A 26962-nucleotide genomic window follows, 5' to 3' on the forward strand; every position below is an offset into this window, starting at 1 on the left:
AGAAAGAAAAGTTGCCCACTAGATGGGGCTGTCACATGGATTACGTTGAGTCACATTTTTATGTGCCTCAAGATGGTACAGCTTCTTAAAAGGACATGAATGTTGCCAGCCTACACAAATCCTTTCATTTTTTACTATCAATTTTATTGACATGGGAACAATTATCTACATTAGAGTTAGAAATTTCGATAACGATAAATTTTCGACATATTTCCCAGTCTAGTATGACCCGACCGGATTCTGAATCCCGATCTCCCAATCCCAATGTGGACACTCTACCACTAGGCCAGAAGGTCTTGAAGTGAAAAAGTCCTGAAATGACTCCTTCTGGAAGGTACTGAAAACGTCACATCACAAATCTCCTGTTTCTTGGCTTTGTGTGGACTCATCAGTATTCTAAGCTGTGTGACAGTCAATGGTATTTTTGATTTTAGAGTAGATGTTTTTAAGCAATTCAAGTTTGATATTTATCGTTTTCCAATAATCGTTTGGTGTTTTATGGAAGGTTCAGCCATTTAACGACAGCTGTTCAGAAAGCTTTTTAAACATTTCTAAAGCTATAGCATCAATGTGCTCAGGGTGTGAGTTTATTGTTGCGATCTGGATGGGACGACCTTGTCCTACTTGGTGATCGGTGAGCAATTTCCCCAGAGGACACAGCTGATTGGCTGTCAATAAGCTATTAGGACAACAGGGAGAGATAGAGATGATAATGCAATGGTACAGAGCAGGAACAAGGACAGAGGAGAATGAAAAAAGAAAACACAGAGAAGTTTTCCCAAGAGGCTTTTTGTTTAATTACAGAAATTACAACGTTGTGATAATTTAATTATTAGGTGCAGGTCCTACATGGCACTGATGTTTGTTATTTTAATGAAGCAAATTATTATAAAGAGATAAAAGCCGAAACAGCTACTTAACAGCCAAAGGAAATTTTATTTCTAGATGGAACAACTATGGATGTTATTATATGAATCTGACTGAATAAAGCACCTCAGAGAAAACAGAATTTATTAGGATTTAAAATAAATGTTTTAACTCTAATAAAAGCCTGGTGCCTTTAATGTAGTTAAGTCATGAAGGTTGTTTCCATGCTTGGTTTTGAAACTTTTTTTATGAAATTCTGCCAATAATTAAAGGCTGATTAAGCTGTGGTAGAGAGATGAAACGGTGAAAACATTTCCTTCTGCAATCTAAAAAACTGAAATGTTCAATTCAAAGACCAATATTTATTACTTCTAACACAACAACTTATAACAATGTATATAACTATATTTAAACAACTAGGAACCAGATCAAACAAATTGGTTAAGTACATTCCACATTTCATTTTTTAGAGTGTGCTTGCTTGACAGAGATTTTGAATTTCTTCTGCCTTTATAGATTAAATAAAAAAATACATTTAAATTGAAATGCTAATTTATAAAGCTATTGTTTATTATTCAGATGACTGTTTTATTGTCTTTGAACAAGGTTACCCCCCAGGAGATTCACAGTGTGGTGAGAATTTCTCCTGCAGCAGTTTACGCAAATACATGACTATTTCACCCACATAGCAAGTACACAAAAATAAACCTGTTTGGTCACCTTAGCGAGGACGATTACTGACCAGACGCATTGCCTATAGCAATGGTTCTAATTCTGGGCCTGGAAGGCAGGTATCAGGCACGTTTTGGTTTTAACTCTGTTTCAACACACCTGACATCAATCTGCCGGCGATTAACAGGCTTCTGCTGAGCCTGATGAGCCCCTTTAACGTAGCCATGACAACTATAAGCCACACTCAAACCCCTTTTTACAACTTATCCTAAATCCTAAAGTTACATCCAACATGAGAGCCAGTGGCTTTGGTAATTAAATTTAAAAGAAAAATGCATAGAAGCACACGTAATGATATTCCAGGAAATAAATATGCAGTTTAAGACAACTGAGGTCAATGTATTTGACTCTGACATTCACTGTGAAGCTTAGCAGCCTCAAGGATACACAATCCCATAATGTTTGGCTCACACACACACACACACACACACACAAACACAACCACACACGCACGCACACATGCATGCACGCACACACACAAACATGTGGCGCTATGGCAGGTTGCTCCACGCCTCGGGCTAAATCCAGAAATAAAGGCAATAAAATAAACCAGAGCAAGAAAAAAAAACTGTACGTGTGTTTGTCACCTCAGGACTGCCAAGCACAGAAAATCTTTGTAAAATCCTGACAGAACAGGACCACATTTGTGTAATATTCTGTGTGTGTGTGTTTGAGAAAAACTCAAACACACGTTGACTAAAACAATTAAGAACAGTTATCAAGAGAAGAACTGCAGTTTAATGAGGAAAAGGGCCCGCCAGTGTGCATGCTGATGCATTAATTGCATCTAACAGAAAAGTTTTTCTTAAATAAAATGCAAATAAGAAGTTTTTAAGTTTTAATGGGACAGTGGAAAAAGCACTGTATATTTTCTCTCAGAAACACTTAGTTTTCTATGCTGTTTACTGTTTCATGCATTGGTTTGCTTTACTTTTCTCTGTTTGACGGTTCATTTCCTCTAAATTAACATCAAATAGAGTTTGCAGTTTTCCTGCTAAATCAAAGTCTATTTAAATCTCCAAGTGAATTTGTTTTCAGAGGCAAGCTTAAGGAGTGTGAAGGTAATTTAAAAACTAAAATAAGAAATTTAAACAAGCTCATCTAGATACACTGGAGAAAAGCTTAAATAACGAGGCCATATATTTCCTTTTTATTCCACATCTTTTCTGCTGAAGTTCATTCTCGCTTATTTAATTTGTCAAAGTATAAATGATTTTATTTTAGAGCCTGTAAACAGAATGTGACACAAGTGGAAAGTTATGAAAACGTAACTCAGACATGCCCACTTTTGAGTCTAATTTAACATGAATAAATGGTTTATTCACTAAACAACATGCTAAGTTACTTGTATGAAGGAGACAATCTACTGAATCTCTTGCCAACAAAGGAGGTTTTGCAGGAAATGTTAACAGGACAAAAATACGTGTTTGAATTATCCTAGACTGTTTCCGTTTGGAACAAGCAAGCGGATTGAATTTGACTGGATACATTTCATTTCTGTACCAGTAAGGAGAAGCGTGCACCTTTTTCTATCATTTGTTATTGTTCTTTGTTGCATGGATCACAAGATACTAAATATTTAAAATAATGAGTGTGTGACTGCACAACTGCAACCAATCTATCCTATATTAAAGCTGGATTATGTAGTTTAAACATTTTAAATTAACTTATAAATTCTTACATCTGACTATCTGATGATGTTCTATGATATAAAGTAGGTCTTTCAGAATTTATATTTACACTAAGCCCGTCCCCCTATAGCTTTTATGGGAAAACAAATCATTTACGTGAGTCTAGAGCTTTGAGGAATAGAGAGGGAGCTGTCAATCAACAAGAACATGCACCAGTTCCCAGCATGCACTTTGGGGCAACACAAACATGCTTCCCATTAGTTTAGCACACCAACCTAGCTTAAATGCTAACTCATTTTGAACTGAATTAATGTCAGTCTGTAAACTTCAAGTTAATTGTGGAAAAGGAGGGAGGGGACAGAAAACTGATTTATCTTTTATGAATTGGAGTTAAGTGATTAGCTACCTCAGGCTATTGATTTAGCCTGTTGTTGTGTTAGCAAGAGTGTGCTAGCATCGGGAGTGTCGATTCCTGCCTGCTTTTTATGTTTCCAAGTAGATTTGATTTACCCGAGTGATTAGCAGCTCCTGCAGAATGTGGTAAAGGCTGAGGAGATAATTCAGCAGTAACAGTTAGGTGTGTCTGATCAGGAACATAACAAAAACATTACTTGTCTGTAAGTACTACAAGACTATGTGTGTGTGTGCGTGCGTGGTATGAGTTAGGCTACAGCTTCCAATCTCTTTCTCGTCCACTTTTTGATGACTTCACACCATGGACCCCAGATTTAATCTTAGATTTTGGTTGAATTCACCATGCCTTTACTTTCATTGCCTAACAATTATAGTTTATGTAACCTTAAAGCACTCAGATCTGCTTTCATTAAATGAGTTGGTGTGACGCTTGACATTAAAGAAATAGATAGGTCATTTTGAAACAGGGTTGTATAAGACACTTATCCAAAGTCTATTATCTACACTACATTGTGTGTTAAACTAGAGTGGGCTGAGGCTGAAAAGGGCACACAGGAGTACTTGTGATCAATGAAAAGCTCTGAATGGGGTCAGCAGCGAAACGCACTTCAGCATCCAACCAAAAAACACACTCAGAAATAATCAATATGAGCTTAAAGGCACACTATATTTAGAATATTTTGCTGCTTTGGTGTTTTTTGATAGGAAGCTGAAAACTTTCCATCATACGATAGCACCCAGGTCTCTTGGCCAACATCAACCAGAGCACGAAAGACAAAAATCCATCAAAAACAGATGAGCCAAAGGTCATGAAGTTAAATCAGGGCAAATTATATAACTTTAAATACTTTTAATCTAAACCATAACTGCAAAAGAGGATCGAGACCACGCTTGGCCCTGAAAACAAGCCATTCTAAACATTTATGGTGAGAAATGCAAAAAAACAATTCATTTTTCCATTCCAGTCTTAAATTCAGTCCTCCAAACTAGTGCTCAAAATGTCGGGATCACTTGCAAACGTCATTGTTTTCCAAAAGTAAACATTTAGTTCAAAGGTTTTATGGATTTTACAAAGACTTTTCAAAGATATATCCAGATCTGAACCCTATTTGCTGTTCTGAGAGCAGCTTGATCAAACCTAACCTAACCAAAGTGTTTTCTGGGAGATGCTCCAGATGAAATTACATCAGATTGACTTTTTTATAAGCTGCAAAAGGTGTTAAATGCAATTAGAATTTTGCTTTATTTAAACTTGAAATAATAAGTACCATGCACTAGGTAGTTATGAGTGGGAACTACTAATGCATACAAAGTCAAAACATGTACCGTAAGTTATTAAAACTTAGTGAAACTAGTACAACATACTTAAAAGTTTGCGTACAATTTACTGCAGTTTAAGTATATACAACTCAGAAATACTATTCCAGTAAAAAATTCTAAATACTTTGTACTAGTTTGTCTTAGTTAAAGATACTTGTATTCAAGTTAATTTTGCTTTGTAAGCATTAGTAGCTTCAACACAACACGCCTAGTCCAATCCAATGGACTTATAATTTCCAGTGAAATCAGTTTGCATGCTTTTTTCAAGTTAGCAGAACTAATCAGATTTTGCAGTGTACCTTTATTGCATCAGTGCGCTTCAGGGTAGCTGTGATTACATTGTAGATCATCATCACCAGGGTGTGAATGTGTGTGTAAAGCGCTTTGGAGTCCTCTGACTCAGAAAGGCGCTATAATTGTACGGGCCATTTATCGTTTGATTTAAAAATCTGACAACATCTGCGCGTCCTGTGCATGTACTATATTTTACTATTCCGACAGATTTCCTGTTTTTCAAAAACAACAATTGGAAGAGATCCCAATCTTTTAAGCAGTATTTGCAGAAAGCATGAAGAGAGAGTGTGTGAACAACATTCGCTACAGTCTGTGTTATAGACTTGTGTGTAGAGCTGTGTATGCAACATGGTCGTGAGTGTAAAAGATAGACAGGGATCGATTCACATTCATCCTCTGACAATTAGTAAAATGCACAAAAAAAGCCCAAAACATTGATTGATGATAGATGTACAGGTGCTGGCCAGTAAATTAGAATATCATCAAAAGGTTGAAAATATTTCAGTAATTCCATTCAAAACGTGAAACTTGTACATTATATTCATGCAATGCACACAGACCAATGTATTTCCAATGTTCATTACATTTAAATTTGATATTCATAAGTGACAACTAATGAAAACTCCAAATTTGGTATCTCAAAAAATTAGAATATTCTGAAAAGGCTGAATATAGAAGACACCTGCTGCCACTCTAATCAGCTGATTTACTCAAAACACCTGCAAAGGCCTTTAAAAGGTCCCTCAGTCTTGTTTTGAAGGCACCACAATCATGGGGAAGACTTCTGACTTAACAGCTGTCCAAAAGACAATCATTGACACCTTGCACAAGGAGGGCAAGACACAAAAGGTGATTGCTAAAGAAGCTGGCTGTTCGCAGAGCTCTGTGTCCAAGCACATTAACAGACAGGCGAAGGGACGGAAAAAATGTGGTAGAAAAAAGTGTACAAGCTCTAGGGATAACCGCACCCTGCAGAGAATTGTGACGACAAACCCATTCAAAAATGTGGGGGAGATCCACAAAGAGTGGACTGCAGCTGGAGTCAGCGCTTCAAGAACCACCACGAGGAGACTCATGAAAGACATGGGATTCAGGTGTCGCATTCCGTGTGTCAAGCCACTCTTGAACAAGAAACAGCGCAAGAAGCGTCTCGCCTGGGCCAAGGACAAAAAGGACTGGACTGATGCTGAGTGGTCCAAAGTTATGTTTTCTGATGAAAGCAAGTTCTGCATTTCCTTTGGAAATCAAGGACCCAGAGTCTGGAGGAAGAGCGGAGAAGCACAGAATCCACGTTGCATGAGGTCCAGTGTAAAGTTTCCACCGTCAGTGATGGTGTGGGGTGCCATGTCATCTGCCGGTGTTGGCCCACTCTGTTTCCTGAGGTCCAGGGTCAATGCAGCCGTCTACCAGGAAGTTTTAGAGCACTTCATGCTTCCTGCTGCTGACCAACTTTATGGGGATGCAGACTTCACCTTTCAACAGGACTTGGCACCTGCACACAGTGCCAAAACCACCAGCACCTGGTTCAAGGACCATGGTATCCCTGTCCTTGATTGGCCAGCAAACTCGCCTGACCTTAACCCCATAGAAAATCTATGGGGTATTGTGAAGCGGAGGATGCAATACGCTAGACCCAACAATGCAGAGGAGCTGAAGACGACTATCAGAGCAACCTGGGCTCTCATAACACCTGAGCAGTGCCACAGACTGATCGAGTCCATGCCACGCCGCATTACTGCAGTTATTGAGGCAAAAGGAGCCCCGACTAAGTATTGAGTGCTATACATGCACATTCTTTTCATGTTCATTCTTTTCAGTTGGCCAACATTAGAGAAAAAAACATTTTTTCATTGGCCTTTAGAATATTCTAATTTTCTGAGATACCAGATTTGATGTTTTCATTGGTTGTCACCTATAAATATCAAAATTAAACGTAATAAACATCGGAAATACATTGGTCTGTGTGCATTGCATGAATATAATGTACAAGTTTCACGTTTTGAATGGAATTACTGAAATATTTTCAACCTTTTGATGATATTCTAATTTACTGGCCAGCACCTGTACATTAGTCCTAAGTGATGCAGGTCAGTTTAAATCACTGACCACTCCTGAATCAGCTGACCTGTGAGCAACCCGCTCTGCTGCTCCCACCAGACGACGGGCGCTGCTCAGACCTGGTTCCCACAGATCAAAGTCAGTCGACATAAAGCAGGCCGTCTCAATCATCCGGCCGGTTTACAGCACACTCAGCTCCGTGTCGACCAAATCACACACTCTTCCTCTGCGGTCACAAACTGGAACCAACCTGCACTCTGCAGTCTGCTTCAACACAAACACAGGTTCCTGTCCACAGCTCTGGCTCGCCTGTTCAGACCTGGGACAGCTCCAGGTGAGCAAACACAACTAATTTTTACAAATAAACAACCCAGATGCAGTTTGGATTGGCTGATTGGCCAGATTTGACCAGAACATCAGTGTCCAGATGTGAGGTCTTCGGGCTCTTGCTTAAACATTTGCTTTTGAGGTGTGGGGGAGGTCGCAGCATCTGGATGGCATTTCATCCTGTCAAACAGATCAGAGCTGCAGCCCATCAGCACGCTTTAGACTGACGAGCACATTGGCCGGCAGCCCTGGTTCAAACACTTCTCAAGTATTTCTTTGATTTGTCTTAATCATCCTTGAATAACGGTCAGATTAGTTGTAGCTGTTCTTCAGTGAGTCATTGACGGTGACTGACAGATGAATTAGATTTAATTTCCTTTATGTTTTTTTCCCAGCTGTATTCATGCAAACAAACCAAAACCTTTTAAACAATAACCATGATGGCAAGAAACTGGCACCAAAATACATGTCAAAGCGCTGGTTAATGGGAAAACTTAAAAGCAAAAATCTAATCAGTAGGTTTATTGACCAATGCTTCATTGATATTTGTCTGTGATGTCCTTTCCAGGTCTCTGTTTTGCTTACATATTCGATCTGAGTCACCTGATAACAACAAAGCTGTTGCCGCACAGCAAGGCGAATGCCAGTTCAGTTCCCAGTTACATCCAGTCTGCTTGGAGTTTGCATGTTTTTGCATGTGTGGGTTTTCTCTGGGTTGCACAGTTTGAAAACTGACAGCAAAAGGAATGAAGATACACAGTAAATGTAGTTCACAGCAAAGATGTTTGCTTCAGTGTAATTTGCAGTTTATAAAACTACAAGGACCCACCATCACACAGTTTGTCCAGAGGGGAAAGGAGTACATGAAGCTGGGTTTAGTTTGTGAAACACCACAATACTGAAATACAAACAGTTGTATGTATCGAAGTTTGCTTTAGTTTCATTTGTAGTTTAATAAATCGTCTCCTCATCACAGTTATTCCAGTGGGCATAGAAGAGGTTTATCAGTCCATGGAGCGGGGTTTGTTTTTGTGCCATTTGGAAACTGTTGTTGTTAAAGGTTTCATATTGAAGAATTTTGTACAACACTACGATGATAAAATAAATATATGGTTAAATATTGGGAAAACATTATATATTTAATTTTAAAAGTGATTTAAATAATTATTAAACACTCAGAAGTTTAAAAATTGGTACTGTCAAGTACCGGTATTGATTGGTAGGTACCGAAAATTGGTATCATATCGATTCAAATGTCAAAGGTACCATCCCTAGGGTACGGGTTAGGACAGAAAAATGAATGGGAGTCAATGGATGTTGCTCACTATGATAGAAAGACAGACGTGTGTGTGTGTGTGTGTGTGTGTGTGTGTGTGTGTGTGTGTGTTGTTTGGGATGTGTTTACTCCCTCACTTTACACTGAAGTGTTTTTGTCAACCTCCAGCTGTACACACCTTCTAACAACCTCTCTCCTCTACCAGAGAGAGAGAGAGAGAGAGAGAGAGAGAGAGAGAGAGAGAAAGAGAGAGAGAGAGAGAGAGATGTTTAACAGCACTCAGTAAAGTGGAATGAATGAAAGAGTGGAAAGTAGCCGTTGAGGAGGTCGATTCAAAATGCTGGAAAGCGGCCAACACACACACACACACACACACACACACACACACACACACACACACACACACACACACACACACACACACTGCAGAATGAATGAACTCCATAGTTGACAAAGGCAAGCAACAGATTTCTGAGGTTGGCACGTAGAATGTAAATTCAAATGATTACATTTAAAATGCTTCAAACCCAAACTTAATCTGAAATAAGATTCAAGTTCTTCACACACTAAAGTTCCTACTGAAAATCTAACTCAAAACTCTGATTACAAACATGTTATCACTGAAATAACCCAGCAACAAACCTTGGGATTTATTTTAATATTCTATTAATAGCCCCCTAATCTTTTAAAAAAATCATCTTTCATTAGAAAACGAATTTCCACCAAATGACCGCATCGCTCGATTTTACGCACGGAATGAAGGTCAGCGACTCACCTCTGAGGTTCTGGATCTTCACCACCACCTCCGCAGGCTCCCGTAGGTCGCGCGCCAAGTACAAACGCCCGGAGTCCCTTTCAATCTGAACAGGTGAGTCTGCCTCGGATATCACTTCGAACCACCGCTGCTCGAACTTCTGGTCCGGTACCGTGAACACCAGATCCCCGACTCTGATGTGGTCTGGAACGGTCACCGAGTAGGTCAGATCCTCGGACAGAGCTCGGACCCTACGCCGCGCTCGGCTGGACTTCCGGACGCTGACGCTCAGGTAAACGGGCTCACCTATCAGCGTCACATCTCCGCCGTCCTTCACGTACAGACGTAGAATCACTTGGCTGACCCCCAGGAGGGATCCCACGAGCCGCACCTGTCCGGTCTGTGGAACCACGTGGAGCAGGTTGGACTCAGGTGACGCGTAAAAAGTTACACGTCCGTTTCTCTGTGCGTCTCCGTCTTTTGCGTCAAAGCGAGCCAATTCTGTCCCAAGAGGAGTCAACTCGTCTATTTGGACGGTCTTATTCCCGAAAGTGAACCGGGGTATATTGTCGTTCATGTCCGACACCTCCACCTGGATGGCTGCCGGTCTCCTTTGACACCTCGGCGACAGCTCAACCTTTAGTTCATACATCGCTATAAACTCTCGGTCCAAAGGCTTCGCGGAGACCAGAACCAGGTGATTCAGGTGTTCATTGTTGTACACGAGTTTAAAATCCGAAGCGTAATTTCCAGACAGGCTCAGGTCAGGATCCGCACCAGGGCAGCCAGCGATCAGAAGCGGGATTCTGACCCCTTCCACCGGCGTCCCAGCCGGGGAATTCTCGGCTATGTGCCCGGAGTAGCGCGCCGGACGCCCGTGCTGCGCAGAGAGACACACCGGTGCGACATGGAGCAGAAGCAGCGGGAGCAAGTGGAGGACATTCAGGAGAACCGGCTCTTCCGCAGCTTTGGTCATGTTTCCATTAAAGTCGTTTTGCTTCTTACAGCAAAGTGTCCGCCAGAAAAAGGAATGGACGCGTCTTTTACAGAAAGCTGGTTCAAATATTTCGTAGTTTTCCCTCAAAAATGCTTAAAGAGTCAGATCTCTTGTCATGGAAGAGATTAAAAGTCTATCTAGGGGAAAAAATGAGTAGGTGATGCCACCAGTCAGCTCCACGTCATTCATTCAATCAAAATAGACTATTACGCACAAAGAAAATTCTTTTTTTTCTCCAAATGGTCCTCCAAAATATAATGAAAATAAAAAAAACATGAATCAAAGTTATGCATGAAAAAAAAAGTAAAATATTTATTAGTTTTGTCAGATCTTTTCTGTGTAGGAGATGCTGATGTTGCCCAAAATAGTCCCTCTGTGTCTGGATGACTCCATCGGAGGATAGAATAGAGTAACGGCCACAGAAACATCCAGCTGGCTCCATGTGGCTGCAGCGCACCGCCCTCTGCCCCCCCCAGGAGACAAACCAATCCAGAAGCTGAAACAGTCTGAATGACAGCCCGTTAGGCCTGCCCACTAAGGGAAGCGTCAGCGAGAGAGAGCGAGAGTCAGAGAGTGCACAGGAATGAAATAGACGGTGCACAAATATTTTACATGTTTTCCATAAAACTGAAACATGTATATTTCCTCAGATCTGAACCTCACAACCTATATCTACTATCCACGCCTTCATCAGGCACACATGCTGTCATTTTAGGTCAAATTTATTGTTTTCCAATCCAATTAGAACAGAACATTACATTACCTACTGCATTTAGTTGTTGTGGGAGAAGTTAGAGAGCACATCATCATCATCATCACTATCATCACTATCATCATCATCATCATCATCATCATCATCATCATCACTATCAGCATCACCATCATCATCTTCATCATTATCATTATCATCACCACCACCATCATCATCATCATTATCATCATCATCATCATCATCACCACCATCATCATCATCATCATTATCATCATCATCATCACCACCACCACCATCATCATCATCATCATCATCACCACCACCACCACCATCATCATCATCATCATCATCACCACCATCATCATCATCATCACCACCACCACCACCACCATCATCATCATCATCATCACCACCACCACCACCACCACCACCACCATCATCATCATCATCATCATCATCATCAGCATCATCATCATCACCACCATCATCATCATCATCATCATCATCATCATCACCATCATTTATATAACATATTTCTCCACCAAGATGAATTAAAACTAAGCAATAAAATCTTAAAAGCAGCAACACATTTATTACTCTGACTAAATCCTCACAGATAAAAATGTGTTTTCAATTTTTTCTTAAAGACCAAGTTCACTGGTCTCTAGCATAAATGAATGCCCTGAGTCAATCTCTGAGGGAAAAAAAAAACTTTGGTGCATCTGTTCCAGGAAGTAGAAGTTAGCCAGGTCAGAATTGAATTGAACGAGGCAGGATTTGGGCCCATTCCAAATACTCGTACTTCCACCCTTGCACCCTTCAATTGAGCATTCCAAGTCCAGAGGTGAGTAGGGTGTCCCAGTCCTCGAGTGCGGAAATAGACCACGCCCTTTTTGCGTCCTTGGCCCACACTTTGCCCGAGCCCACATTGATGCAGCTTTGAGCGAAAGGTATAAACACAAGCCATTGCTGCGTAGGATTTTTTAGAAGAAGGCGGAGCAATGGCTCATGTGCCTTTTCTGAAAATCTGTATTTTCAAATGAAAGAAGTTGATTTTAAAATGATTAATATTTATTCATGCTCTGAATTTTTTAGACTAAGATTTAATGCGAAATGCAATTAATGTATATTTTGTCAAGAAATTGTTCAAAAGTTGTTAATAAAGACTTAAAAAAAATAGCACAAACAGCTGAATTTGAGAAATGAACATTTCTTCAACAAAATCCACATGTGCACGAGGACAACATGCACACAGAAAGGTTTCAACCACGTGTTCAACCTGCAACCTCCTTGCTAAGCGGCGACAATGCTAACCAGCTGCGCCAACATGTGGCCCCACGGCAACAAATGTCCAGCGTTGGTTCATTTGCACTGGTGGCAACAGCAACACATGGGTTCTGATTTCCAAGTACAGCAACAATGCCATCCCACCTGCAGCAACAGTGATGAGGAGTGATGTCTGCCAGCTGAACCTAAGTGGCATGACAGTTTTACTTCCCAGCTCAAGCACAACCGCAGTGAAACACCAGTGACGCGCTGCTCAGGATCGTTATGCAGCTCTTTCTGAGTGAGTGGCAGCGTCAAAATGCAGTCTACTAAACAGCATCACAGACTCAAACAACTATTGTCCTCATTTAGCATCGAAGATTTTGATGTAGCCACCTTGACACCACTCTCTGTTGCTTGTGGACCGATGTTTTGAAGTCTCCAGTTTGTCCTTTGGCCGTTGCCATCTTGGGTTTTCAGAAGCAGGAGTGACATGTAAGGAGAGCATTGGGTAGCTGCCACAGCATCTTTCTGTCAGTCTGACTGACAGCAATGCAGACCAAAACAATCCTTGCACCGTGTTGTTTCTGTTTGTTTGTTCATTTATTTATTATGGCGGATGTTATAAAATCTTCAGGGATGGACTGTTTTAGAAACAAGCTAGCTGGGAGTCAGAATGGAGACAGGGCAGGAGGGAACATGAGAATGAACATAAATCTAAAGGTTAGGGTGTAGCGAAGGGGAAAAAAACAGGACTAGGATGAAAAGATGCTACAGTAACTTTTGGACAAGCAGTTGAGGTAATATGCAAGAGAAACAACAACAACAACAACTACTACTACTACTATTACTACTACTACTACTACTACTACTACTACTGCTGCACGGATTAATAAGGCCCACATTTACAGAAAAGAACAATAGGTCTGCCCCCCAAACTCTTGTATGAAAATGACAACAATGCACTGAGTGGGCAGGTAAAGGTCACTTGAATCCTAACAAAGCTGCAGATTTTTCATAAATGACAAGTATTTCCAAGCTAAAAATAACCGTGGAAATAGCTCAAATCTAACATTTTCTTCTTAAAGACCAAGTTCACTTGTTTTTTCAACACATCTGCAGAAGCCTGTAGTATAAATGAATGCCTTGAGAGTTGATCTCTTTGGGGTAAAAGCTCTGGCGCTCGTGTTTTAGGAAGTAGACGTTAGCCAGAGCAGAGGTGAGCAGCAGACGGCAGGATTTGGAGTCTTATTTGCTGAAATTCATCCATCTCACCTCTGATTGGCTAATAGCAACACTACTCTGACTCCGTTTGCTTTGCAACGTTGACGTTTTAGCTCCACAATTCACACAATTAGCTTCTATAGCCGAGAAACTCTCTGCCCTCTCTTTGACGCCAAATCTTCAACAGCCTTCACCATTGCGAGCCAAGATTGATGCTAATTTTGCAAAGTGACAAAGATCTGTGTGGCTTTTCTAATCCAAACATTTTCCCGTCTGTTTCCTATCAGCAACTAACGCACAAGATAGGTGTAGAAGACTATTTCAGGTTTAGTCTGCATGTGAAACTAAGAATTGTCTATCATTTAAAAAAAATAAGTTCTCAGTGAACTTGGTCTTTAAGAAACAAACAAACATACTCATATATGCTTATTTATAAGCTGTTTTCAAACATTTTATTAAATAGCTTATATCCAAAAAGTAAATCACTATCTCTTATTTAACTTTACTACTTTTGGTTGCGAGTTAAATTGGGTAAGCAAACTTTTGGGTTTAAACATGTTGTGATTTCCTGTTTTCAGCCTGCAGTGGAATTTATAAGAAGGGTTTCAATACCAAGACAATTTCTATGGATCAATATATTTTTCTCAGTCAGTGCTTCAAGGATTAAAACTGACGTAAGATCTCATTCGTCATCAGTGTTGGGACTAACGTGGTACAAAAGTAATTAATTACTGTAATGCATTGCTTTTTGCTGTAATGTGGTAATGTAAGGCATTACAGGGAAAGAAAATGGTGATATTTACTCGGTACAATTGTCAGTAACGCGGTAATTACAATGCTCTTTTAAACCCAGAAACAAGATGTGGGTTTCCTAAAAATTCAAATTGCGGGAAGCCTGAAAAAATATCCAGTATCTACATATATGACGTCATTTATGGACTCGGCTTTGCGGGCATTCTGTGAGCAGAGAGGACGCAGCGGTAATGGCTCAAATACTCCAGCTGCGTCCTGCTCGCGGGCCGCTGTTATATTCACAAAATCGCTCCACCAAAACAAAGTAATTTGTTTGTGATCGTTTATATCAGCCCATGTTCTCTGGTACTTCATGTACTTTTCAGCTAAGTTCATAATCTGTGCCCCGGTGATTTAAACTCATTGCTGCTGGAGCGCAGCGCATATTATGCTTTTAATTTAAATTTTTTTTTTTGAAAGATCCCTTTGGCTGATTAGTTAGAAAGTAGGAAGTCTAGGAAACAGTTTTTCTGGAAGATGGAGAAAACATGCAGCATGCAGGAAGGTTAGAGAAAGAGCAGGAAATTATTCAAATTAAATCAAGAACGTTGAAGTATGCCCAACACTGTTCATCATAGACATTTGTGTCTCAGATACCAGAATGTGTGTGTGTGTGTGTTTGTGAGTGTGTGTGTGTGTGTGTGTGTGTGTGTAATCCTTCTGAAGTTTTAACAAGAACAAGACATTTTCTGCATGATGTTCATACACTGAATTTATCCTGCATAGGATTTTTTTAGAGCTCATAGTCATTTTTATTATTTAGAAATAACCAGAGGTGTGACAAAGTCGCTGCTTTGCAAGTCACAAGCAAGTCACAAGTCTTTCCAGTCAAGTCTCAAGTCAAGTCCAAGTCAAAGACAACCAACTCCCAAATCGAGACCAAAGTCAGTGATGTGGAAGTCCAAGTCCTTAACTTTGAATTTTTAAGTCATTCAAGTCATCTGTCCAATTTCCATTTAATGACAATGATAGTAAATACATTACAGAATTAAAGCTTCATTTATTTGCTGAAACAAGCAGAAAGTGCACCTGAAGCTGATTCTAAACAAAGTGCTGCTGCATCTAGCCGTACAAGATCAAACCCAGAACGAAGAATGATTTATGATTTTTGTCCATGTCGTGCCACTTTTGTGCTAAAATACCAAATATGCTCAAGTCATCATCAAGTCAACAGATGCAAGTCGATTCAAGTCGTAAGTCATTGGCGTTCGAGTCCGAGTCAAGTCGTAAGTCTTTATAGATTTTATCAAGTCAAGTCAGAAGTCATTAAAATGACTCAAGTCCAAGTCATGTCACTCGAGTCCACACCGCTGGAAATAACCAACGCCTTTTAAAAGCTAACTAGAGGCTAGTTTTACCCTAAAATTATGCCTTGTTTTCTTTCTAATTTTCAGAATAAACATTTTTGAACAACAGAATATCAGATTCTGAAAAAAATATATAGAAAATTGTGTAAAATGATAACTCATAATTCATAAAGTATTGTTGATTTTGAAGACTTTGTAATGTAGGCAGCATTTGTGGATGGAGATGTTTATTAAGTGAAATAGATAACTTTGTTTTTAATCATTTAAACTATAATAAAGCAGCTCTACCTCACTTTGCTCTCAAAGTTTTTCTAATTTTGTTTTTGAGGTGACTAGCATCCCCATTTTTGCCTCTCCAGCTCATGTATCCGTATCGGCTGCTTCAGGCCGTGGCCTCTTCTTGCTGATTTGTCTAAGTACCCTCACTTACACTCTGGCGACATGTTGGCTGCAGCCTTCCAATCAATTCGTCATGCTTCTCCAAGCCTCCCGTCAGGAAACCTTCAAAGGAGTCTGAACTGGAAGGGGCTGTCATCACCTCACCGCACAGACAATGGAGAGACGTTTTTACAAAGAGCACAGCAGCGTTTTTCACTGGAGCAAATGGTGATTTTTGCAGTAACACCTTTAGTTAGAGAATGAAGCACCACGGCAGAATGTTGCATTTATAACCGACAAGACTGTTAAAGCAGAAAAATCCCTCTTATCTTAGCTCCCTTCACTATCCCACTTCCTATCTGTGTAAGTTTGTCACCTCACCATAGTTTTTTTTAACACTCATCTTCTTAAAAGAAGTGTCTAATTTGAAAGCCAGTCACTATTTAATCCCAGAAAATAATTCCCCTGAAAGCGGCAGCGACTTCTGACAGCAAACCACTAATACGATGTCAGCTAACAGCTAAGCTAACAAACTTACCGTCCTAATCATCTGCTGTCGCCGTTTTCAGAGCACAGGCTTCTGATCTGAGTCTGCGACTCAATCAGGTGTAATCTCCCTGGACATTTTGCATAATCTACTAACACTTAAACAATTTTCACAAAATAAATGTATTTATGGAAAAGGATGTAAATTTATAAAAACATTCTCACTTCAGATTCTGCCATTATCTTTTGCAAAAGTCTGTTCTGAGAGAATTCCCATTTATTTAAAGGTGTGGATCACTCGTTTAATCAATATATTTGTAGTGGTCTCTAGTAGGTATGAATGTAAGTCACTCTCCAGGGGTAAAACAATCTCAGATGCACCTGAATCAGGAAGTACAATTCAGCTGGAGGAGAACGTAGCTTTAGACGGCAGGTTTTAGACTCTTATTTCCTGAAATTTGGATATCTCGCCTCTGATTGGATAACAGCAACACGACTTAACCACTGACTCTGTTTGCTTTGCAACGTTGATGTTTTATCCCCACAGAAAACAGAAAAGTTCTGCTGCAATTTGAAGATGCTAATGCTAACGGTTACCTCTTACTAGTCGATATATTCTCTGCTGTTGCCCGGATGCTAACAGCATCCTTCCCTGTCATGAGTCAAGATCGGTGAGTCCATGAACGTTATGTAGATCTGTCAAGCTTTTCAAATCCCGTCTATTTTCTATCAGAAGTTAACGCAAGAGATAGGAGTAGGAGACTATTTTCATGTTAAGCCTGCAGGAAAAACCCAGAGTGACCGATTATAATCAGAAGTAATCATTAAAAGTGTTTTTCAGTGATCCACACCTTTAAGTCCCCTGTTCGACAATAAAATCATAGAGTTTATATTGACGCTCATGGTTTGCTAGAGTTTTATTCATCATTATTCAGAGAAAAGATTAACATCATTAGCATACTCCCTCAGATTTCAGTTTGACAATATTTTAGGCTGAATAAGATCCATCCATCCGTTTTTCCTCCACACAACAGTGATGGAAAGCATTGCAGTTGTCCCTCTTTCTAGAGATCCTCCAGCTTCTTCTGGAGGATCTCAAGGTGTCTCCAAACCAACAAAATTTTTTTTATCTCTCCAACATGTCCTGGGACCTCTCTGAATTCGCTTCCTAGTGACAAATGCCTGGAGAAACCTGCTGAGTTAGGTGACCAGAATCAGACTTAAACCTAAAAACCCTCATGTTTGCTGTTCTTCATCAGGGCTCAGTTAACAATAAAAGATGTGTCTACCATGAACGAAAAAGCTCAGTGTGTACCGGGCAGAGGTGTGACCAAGTTGCTGCTTTGCAAGTCACAAGTAAAGCCTGATTCATACTTCTGCGTCTGCGTCAGTGCGGAGACACACAACGCCATTATCCGTCCTTGCGGGCCTGCTGGAGGGCTCCGCAAGGACAGACGGAGTCGAGCTTTCTTTTCTAAACATCCGTCTGTCGAAGAACAATGCAAGCTTGTGATTGGTCAGGGCACCAGTGTCGTCTACACCGCCGTCATTGCGCCATCAAAAACATAAAGAGAGTCGAGAATAACTAGTAGCAGGCACGGAGAAGCTTGAAGAATACCTCGCTACAAAACTCTAAAATATGAACGTTTAATTCCCCCGTGACTGGAGGAGTGAAAAGATACACAGCAGGCATTTTATTTGTGGACGGAAATGACAGGAAACGTGGGTTTAGAGGTGGCGAGTACATGAAGAGGTGGAGGGGAGTGAGAGACAAATTTGTCCGTGTTAAAAAGTCTCTTTTATACAAAAAACATAATATAAACACACTATCATGGACCGATACATGACAGGATACCTCAGAACAGCGCTGCGCCCTCTGTTGTCCTGGCGGGGAATTGCTTTGCAACGCTCCCCCAGGAGACGGAGAAGTATGAGAGCAAAACGCTTCCGTCAATCCGTGCGTGTCTGTCCCTTACGGAGCTGACGGAGAAGCATGAATCAGGCTTAAGTCACAAGTCTTTCCAGTCAAGTCCAAGTCAAAGACAACCAACTCCAAGTTGAGCCCAAAGTCAATGACGTGGAAGTCCAAGTCATCTATCTAACTTCAATTTAATGACAGTGATCATCAATAAATCCCAGAAATAAAGCTTCTTAAAGCTTTGTGGCACCTAGGACACTTATCAGGATAACCCTCATGCGCTCCGGAGGATAAAGTGATCCTGAGGAGGCTGATGTCCAGTGCAGACCCAAGTGCATTTATTTACATTTTTACAGGTTAAAAGCTTTGCTGCAGCAGCAAATGTCCCTACATGCTGCTCCATCCATCTCTATCTACTCTCTAACAAACACAGAGCTGTATTTTATAACAGGTGTGACTAATTGGACTGATCCTAAAACACAGACACAGGTAAGTACAAAAATACAACCTCTCAATGTTCTTAAAATTATCCTTAACTCTTCATCAATAAGATTTCTTCAATAAATTACAATACAAAAATGGAAATATCCTTAATCAATCCTAAAGACATTCAGTGAAAATAATCTGCATTCCTTAGAGTAATTTCACAGGTCATCCCTCCTATTCATCATGTATGGAATGCTCTGGAACCTTCTTTAGGTGCTCCAGCTCCTGGGGACTCTTTTAGCTGGGACACTCCAAGAAGCTCAAAGGAAACAGGAAAGTACAGACACAATCATTTACCATTTTAAATCTTCAAGACTCATACCCACTCTTCTTCTTGCAGGTCTGCACTCTTTACCTTTTTAAATAAACATTTAACAAATTGTTATTGTGTCTGGTTTCATTTATCATACAAAACCATAACAAAAGCTTGTGTAATGGACTTGCTACATTACAAGCTTCATTTATTTGCTCAAACAAGCAGAAAGTGCAACTGAACTTGATCATAAACAAAGTGCTGCTGCATTCAGCCATACAAGATCCAACCCAGAATGAAAAATGATTATGACTTTTGTCCATGTCCTGCCACTGTTGTGCTAAAATGTCAAATATGCTCAAGTCATCAAGTCAACAGATGCAAGTCGATTCAAGTCGCAAGTCATTGGCGTTCAAGTCCAAGTCAAGTCGTAAGTCTTTATAGATTTTATCAAGTCAAGTTAGAAGTCATTAAATAATGACTCGAGTCTGACTCAAGTCCAAGTCATGTGTCTCGAGTCCACATCTCTAGTACGGGGCTTAAGGCTGAGCCCGACTACTCTGCTTTTACCTGGGATTTTCTTCTTTTGGTCGTAGTCCATAACTAACGAATAGGGTTGAAACCCGTTTTTGTTGGTTTATTTCTTGTCCCATTCTACTCCACCCTAGTGCACCCTTAAGGTGGATTATGGAGATATTTTGTATATGAACGCTTCTGCTAAATGTCTTCAGTCACTTGACACAGTGTATCATGCTGCTCTAAGGTTTATTACTAACCGTAAGTAGTCGACTCATCATTGTGAGTTGTACTCTCAGATGGGTTGGCCTGCTTTGACCATCAGGAGGAAGTCTCATTTTTTCAGATTTATATATAAGGCACTACTTGGTCTGCTACCTTCCTATATAACTTCCCTACTTAAAATGAAAATTGCAGGTCATTATTCTCTTCGTTTACAAGACACTTTGCTGCTTTCTGTCCCATTTGTACGCACTGAACTTGGAAAGAGAGCTTTTGCCCATTCAGCGCCATCAGCTTGCAGGAAAAAAGGAAGATGACAGAGTTTATTTCACTGAATGTTTTTAAATCTAAACTAAGAAATCTTGAGAGCAACTCAATAACATGCAACCGTTTTATTTAGACTGTTTTTATTTTCGGACTTGTTTAAAGTTTTATAGATTTTACTTAACTTTGTTGTTAGTTATTTTATTTTAGATTGTTCTTATACAAGTTTAAATTGTTGTAAATTTTGTCTTGTATATTTGTGTGGTTTGCTGCAGGACTCCCTGGAAAAAGAGGTTTTAAATCTCAATGGGACTTTTTTCCTGGGTAAATAAAGGTTAAATAAAAAAAAGGTCTTTGACAAACGACACTAACATTAGACGAAACCCTGACGTTTGCCTTCTCTCAAGGGTTATGCCCTAAAGTCCTTCTCATGGACACAGCAAGCAGGACTGGAGACAACCTTCGACCTTATCTGGGATCAAGCTCAACTTCGTGCTATAAGATCCTTATTTGGAAGGGCAAAATTCAAAAAGCTCCATGAGGTGGAAGATTTATCCCTCATTGCTAGATCTGACTTTCCTGAAAAGTGCACAATCGTTCCATAGCAGGTTGTGGCTCTGTTAAACTCACCGCTGTTTCTACCCAGAGGCAGCTTGGCTAAATATACCCGTTGTTCTACACACACCTTGACAACCTGCGATCACACTGGGCTCATTTCATTATGCCGCATGATGGGATTTCACCACATGCAAACGCGTTTAATTAAGCTGAAACTTATTAGTCAGTGGAGTGTGATTGAACGGATATGTAAATGTTCAGCGGTGCGGCTGAAATCAGATCACATGAATAATAGGATGGAAGATAAAGAGGTGTAATAGCACAATGGTGAGCTTGCAGCATGTCATTAACCGCTAAGTAGATAAGGCCGTGTAAATATGATTACCTTCGGGGTCGTTGTGATGGGGGAGATGAGATCATGAGATTATTCCCACGCCACTGTGAGATGAAGAGGGAAAAAAATCACATTGTAATAAAACACAAAACATTAACTCTGCCCAACACTTTTCATTTTCTCAAGTTTTATCTCAGTCTGCACGAGGGTCGGCATCACGTTTTGATGACTCTGCCTCTTTGGCAGAAGAGAATATAAAGGAAAGGGTGTGAGCTGTGATGAAACAGGAAATTTGACACCATCAGCTCCATCTCACTGCCTCCATCTCAGCCTGAACTGCTGTGATTTGACCTTAGACATCTGTCATTCACAGAGGAGAGGAGCGAAAGAGCCCTGGAGCTGGCGTGGAAAGGTTAATGGTTTAAATTCCCACGAGCTGTGATTGGGTCAAAAATGCAAATTATACTTAAATATTCAATTCAATTCAATTTAAGTTTATTTATATAGCGCCAAATCATGACAAGAGTCGTCTCAAGGCACTTCAAATTATAAACATTCCAATTCACAGTTCATTAAGCCAATCAGAAATAATGTGTCCTTTATAAGGAACCCAGCAAATTGCATCAAGTCACTGACTAGTGTCAGTGACTATACAGCAATCCTCATATATAAAAGTAATGATGAATATTAGTGCGTTTCCAAACGGGACGGCACTTCTAAAGTAAACAGAAAAGCTTTTTGTCTGATGGAGAAAACAGATGTCACCTCCTGGCAGCGTTTGGATCACATTTGTGCACATCTCTGTGCGTTAATGGTCCGCTTGGAGGGCGGAAGGTGAACATGCACTAATGCACATCTTCTCCTTAGATCAGAATTCAAATATGGATCCATCAGACTGCAGAACCTTTTAGAACCAGAAACAGTATTGTGTTCAGGACCAGGATCACAACACATACACCCATACTTGTTGATGCTGTTGGTAGCAGTTTGCAATAGAAACTTACAACGTAATCTGAAATGTAATATTGTGGGTCTGACGTACGGAACACCTTATTTCCTTTCCTCCCGACTTCCAACCAGAGGAAGCAAACAATTCTTCCTGAGCCTGTTCCTGGTTCTGCTGAAGTCATTCCTTCACTCCGATATAACTCGCTTCTCCCTGTAAGCTCAGAACGAGGGACTGAATTGATTTTAAGATATGATGCAAGCCACAGGTTTTAACTTTTGCTTTCCATCTGGCATGGCACACATTTTGATGTGCAAGAGTGACGAAAAGTCAGCAGTACTGATGAGGTCAGCATTCCAATTAGAAAGAGTTCTGCTTGTTAGCATTTTTAAACATGATGAACAAATGCAGGAATGGAATGCAGCCCTCAGTAAAGCATTAACACCTCCCAACTGTGAATCAAAATGTCAGCTGTCAAATATCGATCACCGATTTCTTTTCATAAATACGTTTTTCACTTATCTTCACTGAATTTAACTGCAGGAGATAAAAATTTAGTAAATTATTTCATCACTGGTTTGAACTGGAATATGTGGCTGTTTAAAAACTTTGATAAATTTCTATAAAAATCTATTTGATATCCCTTAAAGACAATTTTGAAATAAAATCTGATCTGATATGAATTTGTTCAGTTTTGAGAGTTAGTTTGTAAACTTTTTTGATTGCTAAAAGAAATTAAATTTACAGCAATTTTTGCAAAAGATGCTTGGTGCATGATATAAATATTCACGTATTTTTTTTGGTAGTTGCCATCTACAGAGTTTTGAACGGGTAGTTTTCAGTTTGCTGGTTGTCAGTTAAAAGCAAAAGAAGAGGAAGAAGAAAATCTTGCTTTTTCTGTTGACATCATGGTGGAGCCTGGAAGTAAAAGTAAGAGAGTAATTTCTTTGGAGGTGAAGCAAAGAGCTAAAACCAGAGTGAACGTTAGCGCGGCCTGCACTAGTTTGAGGGAACTAAAGGAGGAGACTACATTTTGGATGGAGGGTAACCTGGTTTTGTTCCATCCATCCATCCATCCATCCATCCATCCATCCATCCATCCATTTATCCACTTATCCGTGGTCGGGTCGCGGGGGCAGCAGCCTAATCAAAGAGGTGCAGACTTCCCTCTCCCCTGCCACTTGGGCCAGTTCCACAGGGGGAATTCTAAAGCCTGATTTATACTCCTCCATCCGCGTCGGTGCGGAGACACGCAACACCACTATGCGTCGGCGCAAGGGTTCGCCAACGGGCTCACAGAGGGTGACGGAGACATGCCTAAAATTTTAAACATCCGTCGAAAGTGACGGTGAACGCAAGCTTGTGATTGGTCAGGACGCCGCTTCCTGTATATTCGTCAGCAGCACCGCTGTAGCTCCGTTAAAAGGTAAACACATATTCAGCAGCAGACCCAGAACAGAAAGAAGAGCGCATCATGGAAAAAGTCAGAGAATATTTACTTTTTTTTTCACCCGTGAGCAAATAAGTACAAAATACGAAGCAAACGTAGACTGAAACAACGGGAAGTGTGGCTTTAGAGGTGCCGACCGCATGAAGAGGTGGAGGAGAACGAAGGACAAATTTGTCCGTGTTACAAAGTCTCTGAAATACATAAACACATTAGTAAATACACTATCGAAGACCGGATGAGTGTTATGGTGGAAGGATACCACAGAACAGCGCTACGCCCTCTGTTGTCCTGGCGGGGAATTGCTTTGCAACACTCCGCTGCCTGAACAGAAGTTCGAATGTGAAAACCTTTCTGACATGCCGTGTGCGTGTCTCTGTTGTGAAGCTCACAGAGAATTATAAATCATACTTGAGGCGTTCCCTGGCTAGCCTTTAGGTCTTCTCCCGGCTGGATGTGTCCGGAAAACCTCACCAGGGAGGCGTCCAGAGGGCATCCTCTCTAGATACCCGAGCCACCTCAACAGGCTGCTCTTGATGTGGAGGAGCAGCGGTTCTACTCCGTGCCCCTCCCGGCTGGCCGAGCTTCCTACTCTATCTCTAAGAGAGAGCCCAGCAAACCTGGTTTTGTTGTAACTATTAATATTTTTCATCCATGAGTGTGGATCCTTATATTGCATTATCTCATTTAGTATCAGTTGGCTTGTGTTAACATTAGCTTATTGTTAGTGCTGAGCTGGCAAGCTGTGGCAAGGTTGTTTACTACTGTTGGAATTCTGCTTTTAACAAAAAGGAGGGAAAAGCAGGAAACATATTACGTGTTGCTTCAAAGTATTTTAATGTAACACTCAAGACATGTTTAATAGACCACTTAACAACATTTCCTGACAAGTTGTCAAAGTTTAATGAAGTATATCGACGTAACTTTTCTGGCAACTAAACCTGCAGAATCATTGAATAAGAGGGAGCATATTGTGCAAAAGTCACCTTTTGCATGCTTTTGTGCAGCCATGTGAGTCATTACTGACTCTAAAAAAACTATCAATTTTCTGACAATGTTAGGTTTTATGAACCTAAATCCTGTCTAACCTTGTCTTAAACAAGCTGTTTCAAAAAGTCGCTGTTTGTGATGACACAAATGGGTAAATTAGCACACAACCACCTTTCACGTGCAAGAGAAAAATACTTCTGTAGGAGCAGGAGCTCTAACTTTGAGGACCTCCAAGATAGTGGAGCTTCTCAGCCTCCAGCAGCCAATTGGGGAGTGAGTGGGCATGGCCAGCTTCAGTTTGTTTCTTAAAGCGGTACAGCCCTGAAATGGCTCATTCTGGAAGGTATTGAAACTTTCAAGAATATAACTATTGAAATACCTTTATTCAAAACTGATTTTGTACAAACAACTTCATGAACATGTTTTATTGACCATAAAACTATTATAACTAAAGAAAAATGGCCATATGCCCCCTTTCAATTTAAGTATTTGTGCATATTTTCAGGATTCTTGTTTTTCTGCCCCTGCCAACAAACCCAAATATTCTCCTCACACAATCAAACATTCATATTGTCATCTGTGTCTACAATGATGTCAGTTACCAAGAAAATGCCACATCCAAACGGAAAACAAGCACACAATAACAAAGAAAGGCAACGAGTCTTTAAAGGCCAAAACAGACTGCAAGCCTGTGAGGAGAAAACATCTCATGCTTCTCTTTGGTTTTCCATGATTTAAATGTTAGGATGCCAAAAAAAAAAAAAAAAAACATCCCAGAGCTTTCAGGACTGATGCTGTAACTGACCTTTTCTGTACAGATACTTTGTCCGGATAGATTCTGAGATTATTCAGGGAGAACGAAGCAAAAACGAACGGTTGGTTTCAGAGTTTCTTACAAAGAGAGAAGAAAATGAAAAAGCTTTCAGTGTCACAAATTTCTCCAACAGATGGAATGGATTTGGTAAAATGAAAATGTATGCATGATTCATGCTGACACAGTGATGCCACAGCCTTTCTCATGCAACTTGTGACCAGTTTAACCTCCTGCAGGCCCCCGAGCAATAGCTGGTAATTGGGACTTTAATGACCCCCACCACACGGAGTAATTTGATGACTTCCCCAGGCTTAGAGACACCAAAATGTACTTTGGAGCAGAAAAGAGTTGATTCATCAATTGGACAGTTGACTCAAAACAAATTAAAATCTCCACTTTCACTCTTTAATGGAGCATTTTTAGTTAACAGCAAAGACTCAATAAAGGCAATACAAATTCAAAATGTCTACTTTTCTCATTGTGTTAGAAACAATCTGCATCATCTGCAACAAACACATGAAAATTAATATAAAACTGAGAAATAAAATATTCTGCATCCGCTTCTTGAACTGTTGCCAAGCTTGGACATGAGACGTTTCCACAATGAGGAAGATCTTGCTAAAGGCTCAACGGATCATCATCCTCATATACTCCAAGTCAGGACAGATGGTTTAAATTGAGCTGAGTGGGGAGGAAGAGGAGGAGGAGGAGGAAGAGGAGGAGGAGGGAGAAGGTGAGTGACAATCATCCACCACCCTCCATCTGTCCAAAATGTCATGCAGAAATCTGAGAACCATCAACTTGACCAACAAGTGGGAAACATGTGTGTGTGTGTGTGTGTGTGTGTGTGTGTGTGTGTGTGTGTGTGTGTGTGTGTGTGTGCGTGCGTGCACGTGTGATGAATAACAAGCTCCAAGTGACATTTTAAATTGAGTAGTATTTCCCTTTAAGTGAATGGCTGAATCTCTCCGCTGCAGGTGAGGGATGAGTTTCTGACAGTCAACAAGTATGTGATTATGGCACACTCACACACACACACACACACACACACACACACACACACACACACACACACACACACACACACACACACACACACACACACACACACACACACATGTGTGTCCTTTTGTAGCTGTTTCCTTCCATTCGGTCTCTAATGATGGTGTACTGAGAGAGCTGTCGATCAGCAGGCGCCCACACCACTCACCTACAGGTAGATGACGATAAAAACGTGACATTTTCATGTTAGTTTCTGACTTTTCATTTGTTTAGAGGAACAGAACAGAAACCAACAACCAAAAAATATCTGATGTATATCTTGGTCTTTAAAAAGTCTTTACAGTAGATTTTAAAATCAGATGCACAATTGTAGCTCA

General features: G+C 40.4%; 1 protein-coding gene across 1 annotated transcript in view; it reads right to left on the bottom strand.

Moving 5' to 3' along the window:
• Positions 1-11094, bottom strand: part of LOC107379285 (neural-cadherin) — a 161279-nt gene extending 150185 nt beyond the window's left edge. The window contains exon 1 of the mRNA XM_054740960.2: positions 9695-11094. Within this exon, the coding sequence (XP_054596935.2) occupies positions 9695-10649 (955 nt within the window). The 5' untranslated portion in view covers positions 10650-11094. The remainder of the gene's footprint in view (positions 1-9694) is intronic.
• Positions 11095-26962: the final 15868 nt, after the last annotated feature.

Source organism: Nothobranchius furzeri, chromosome 5 (genome assembly GCF_043380555.1).
Source record: "Nothobranchius furzeri strain GRZ-AD chromosome 5, NfurGRZ-RIMD1, whole genome shotgun sequence".
NCBI classification, from domain to species: Eukaryota; Metazoa; Chordata; class Actinopteri; order Cyprinodontiformes; family Nothobranchiidae; genus Nothobranchius; species Nothobranchius furzeri.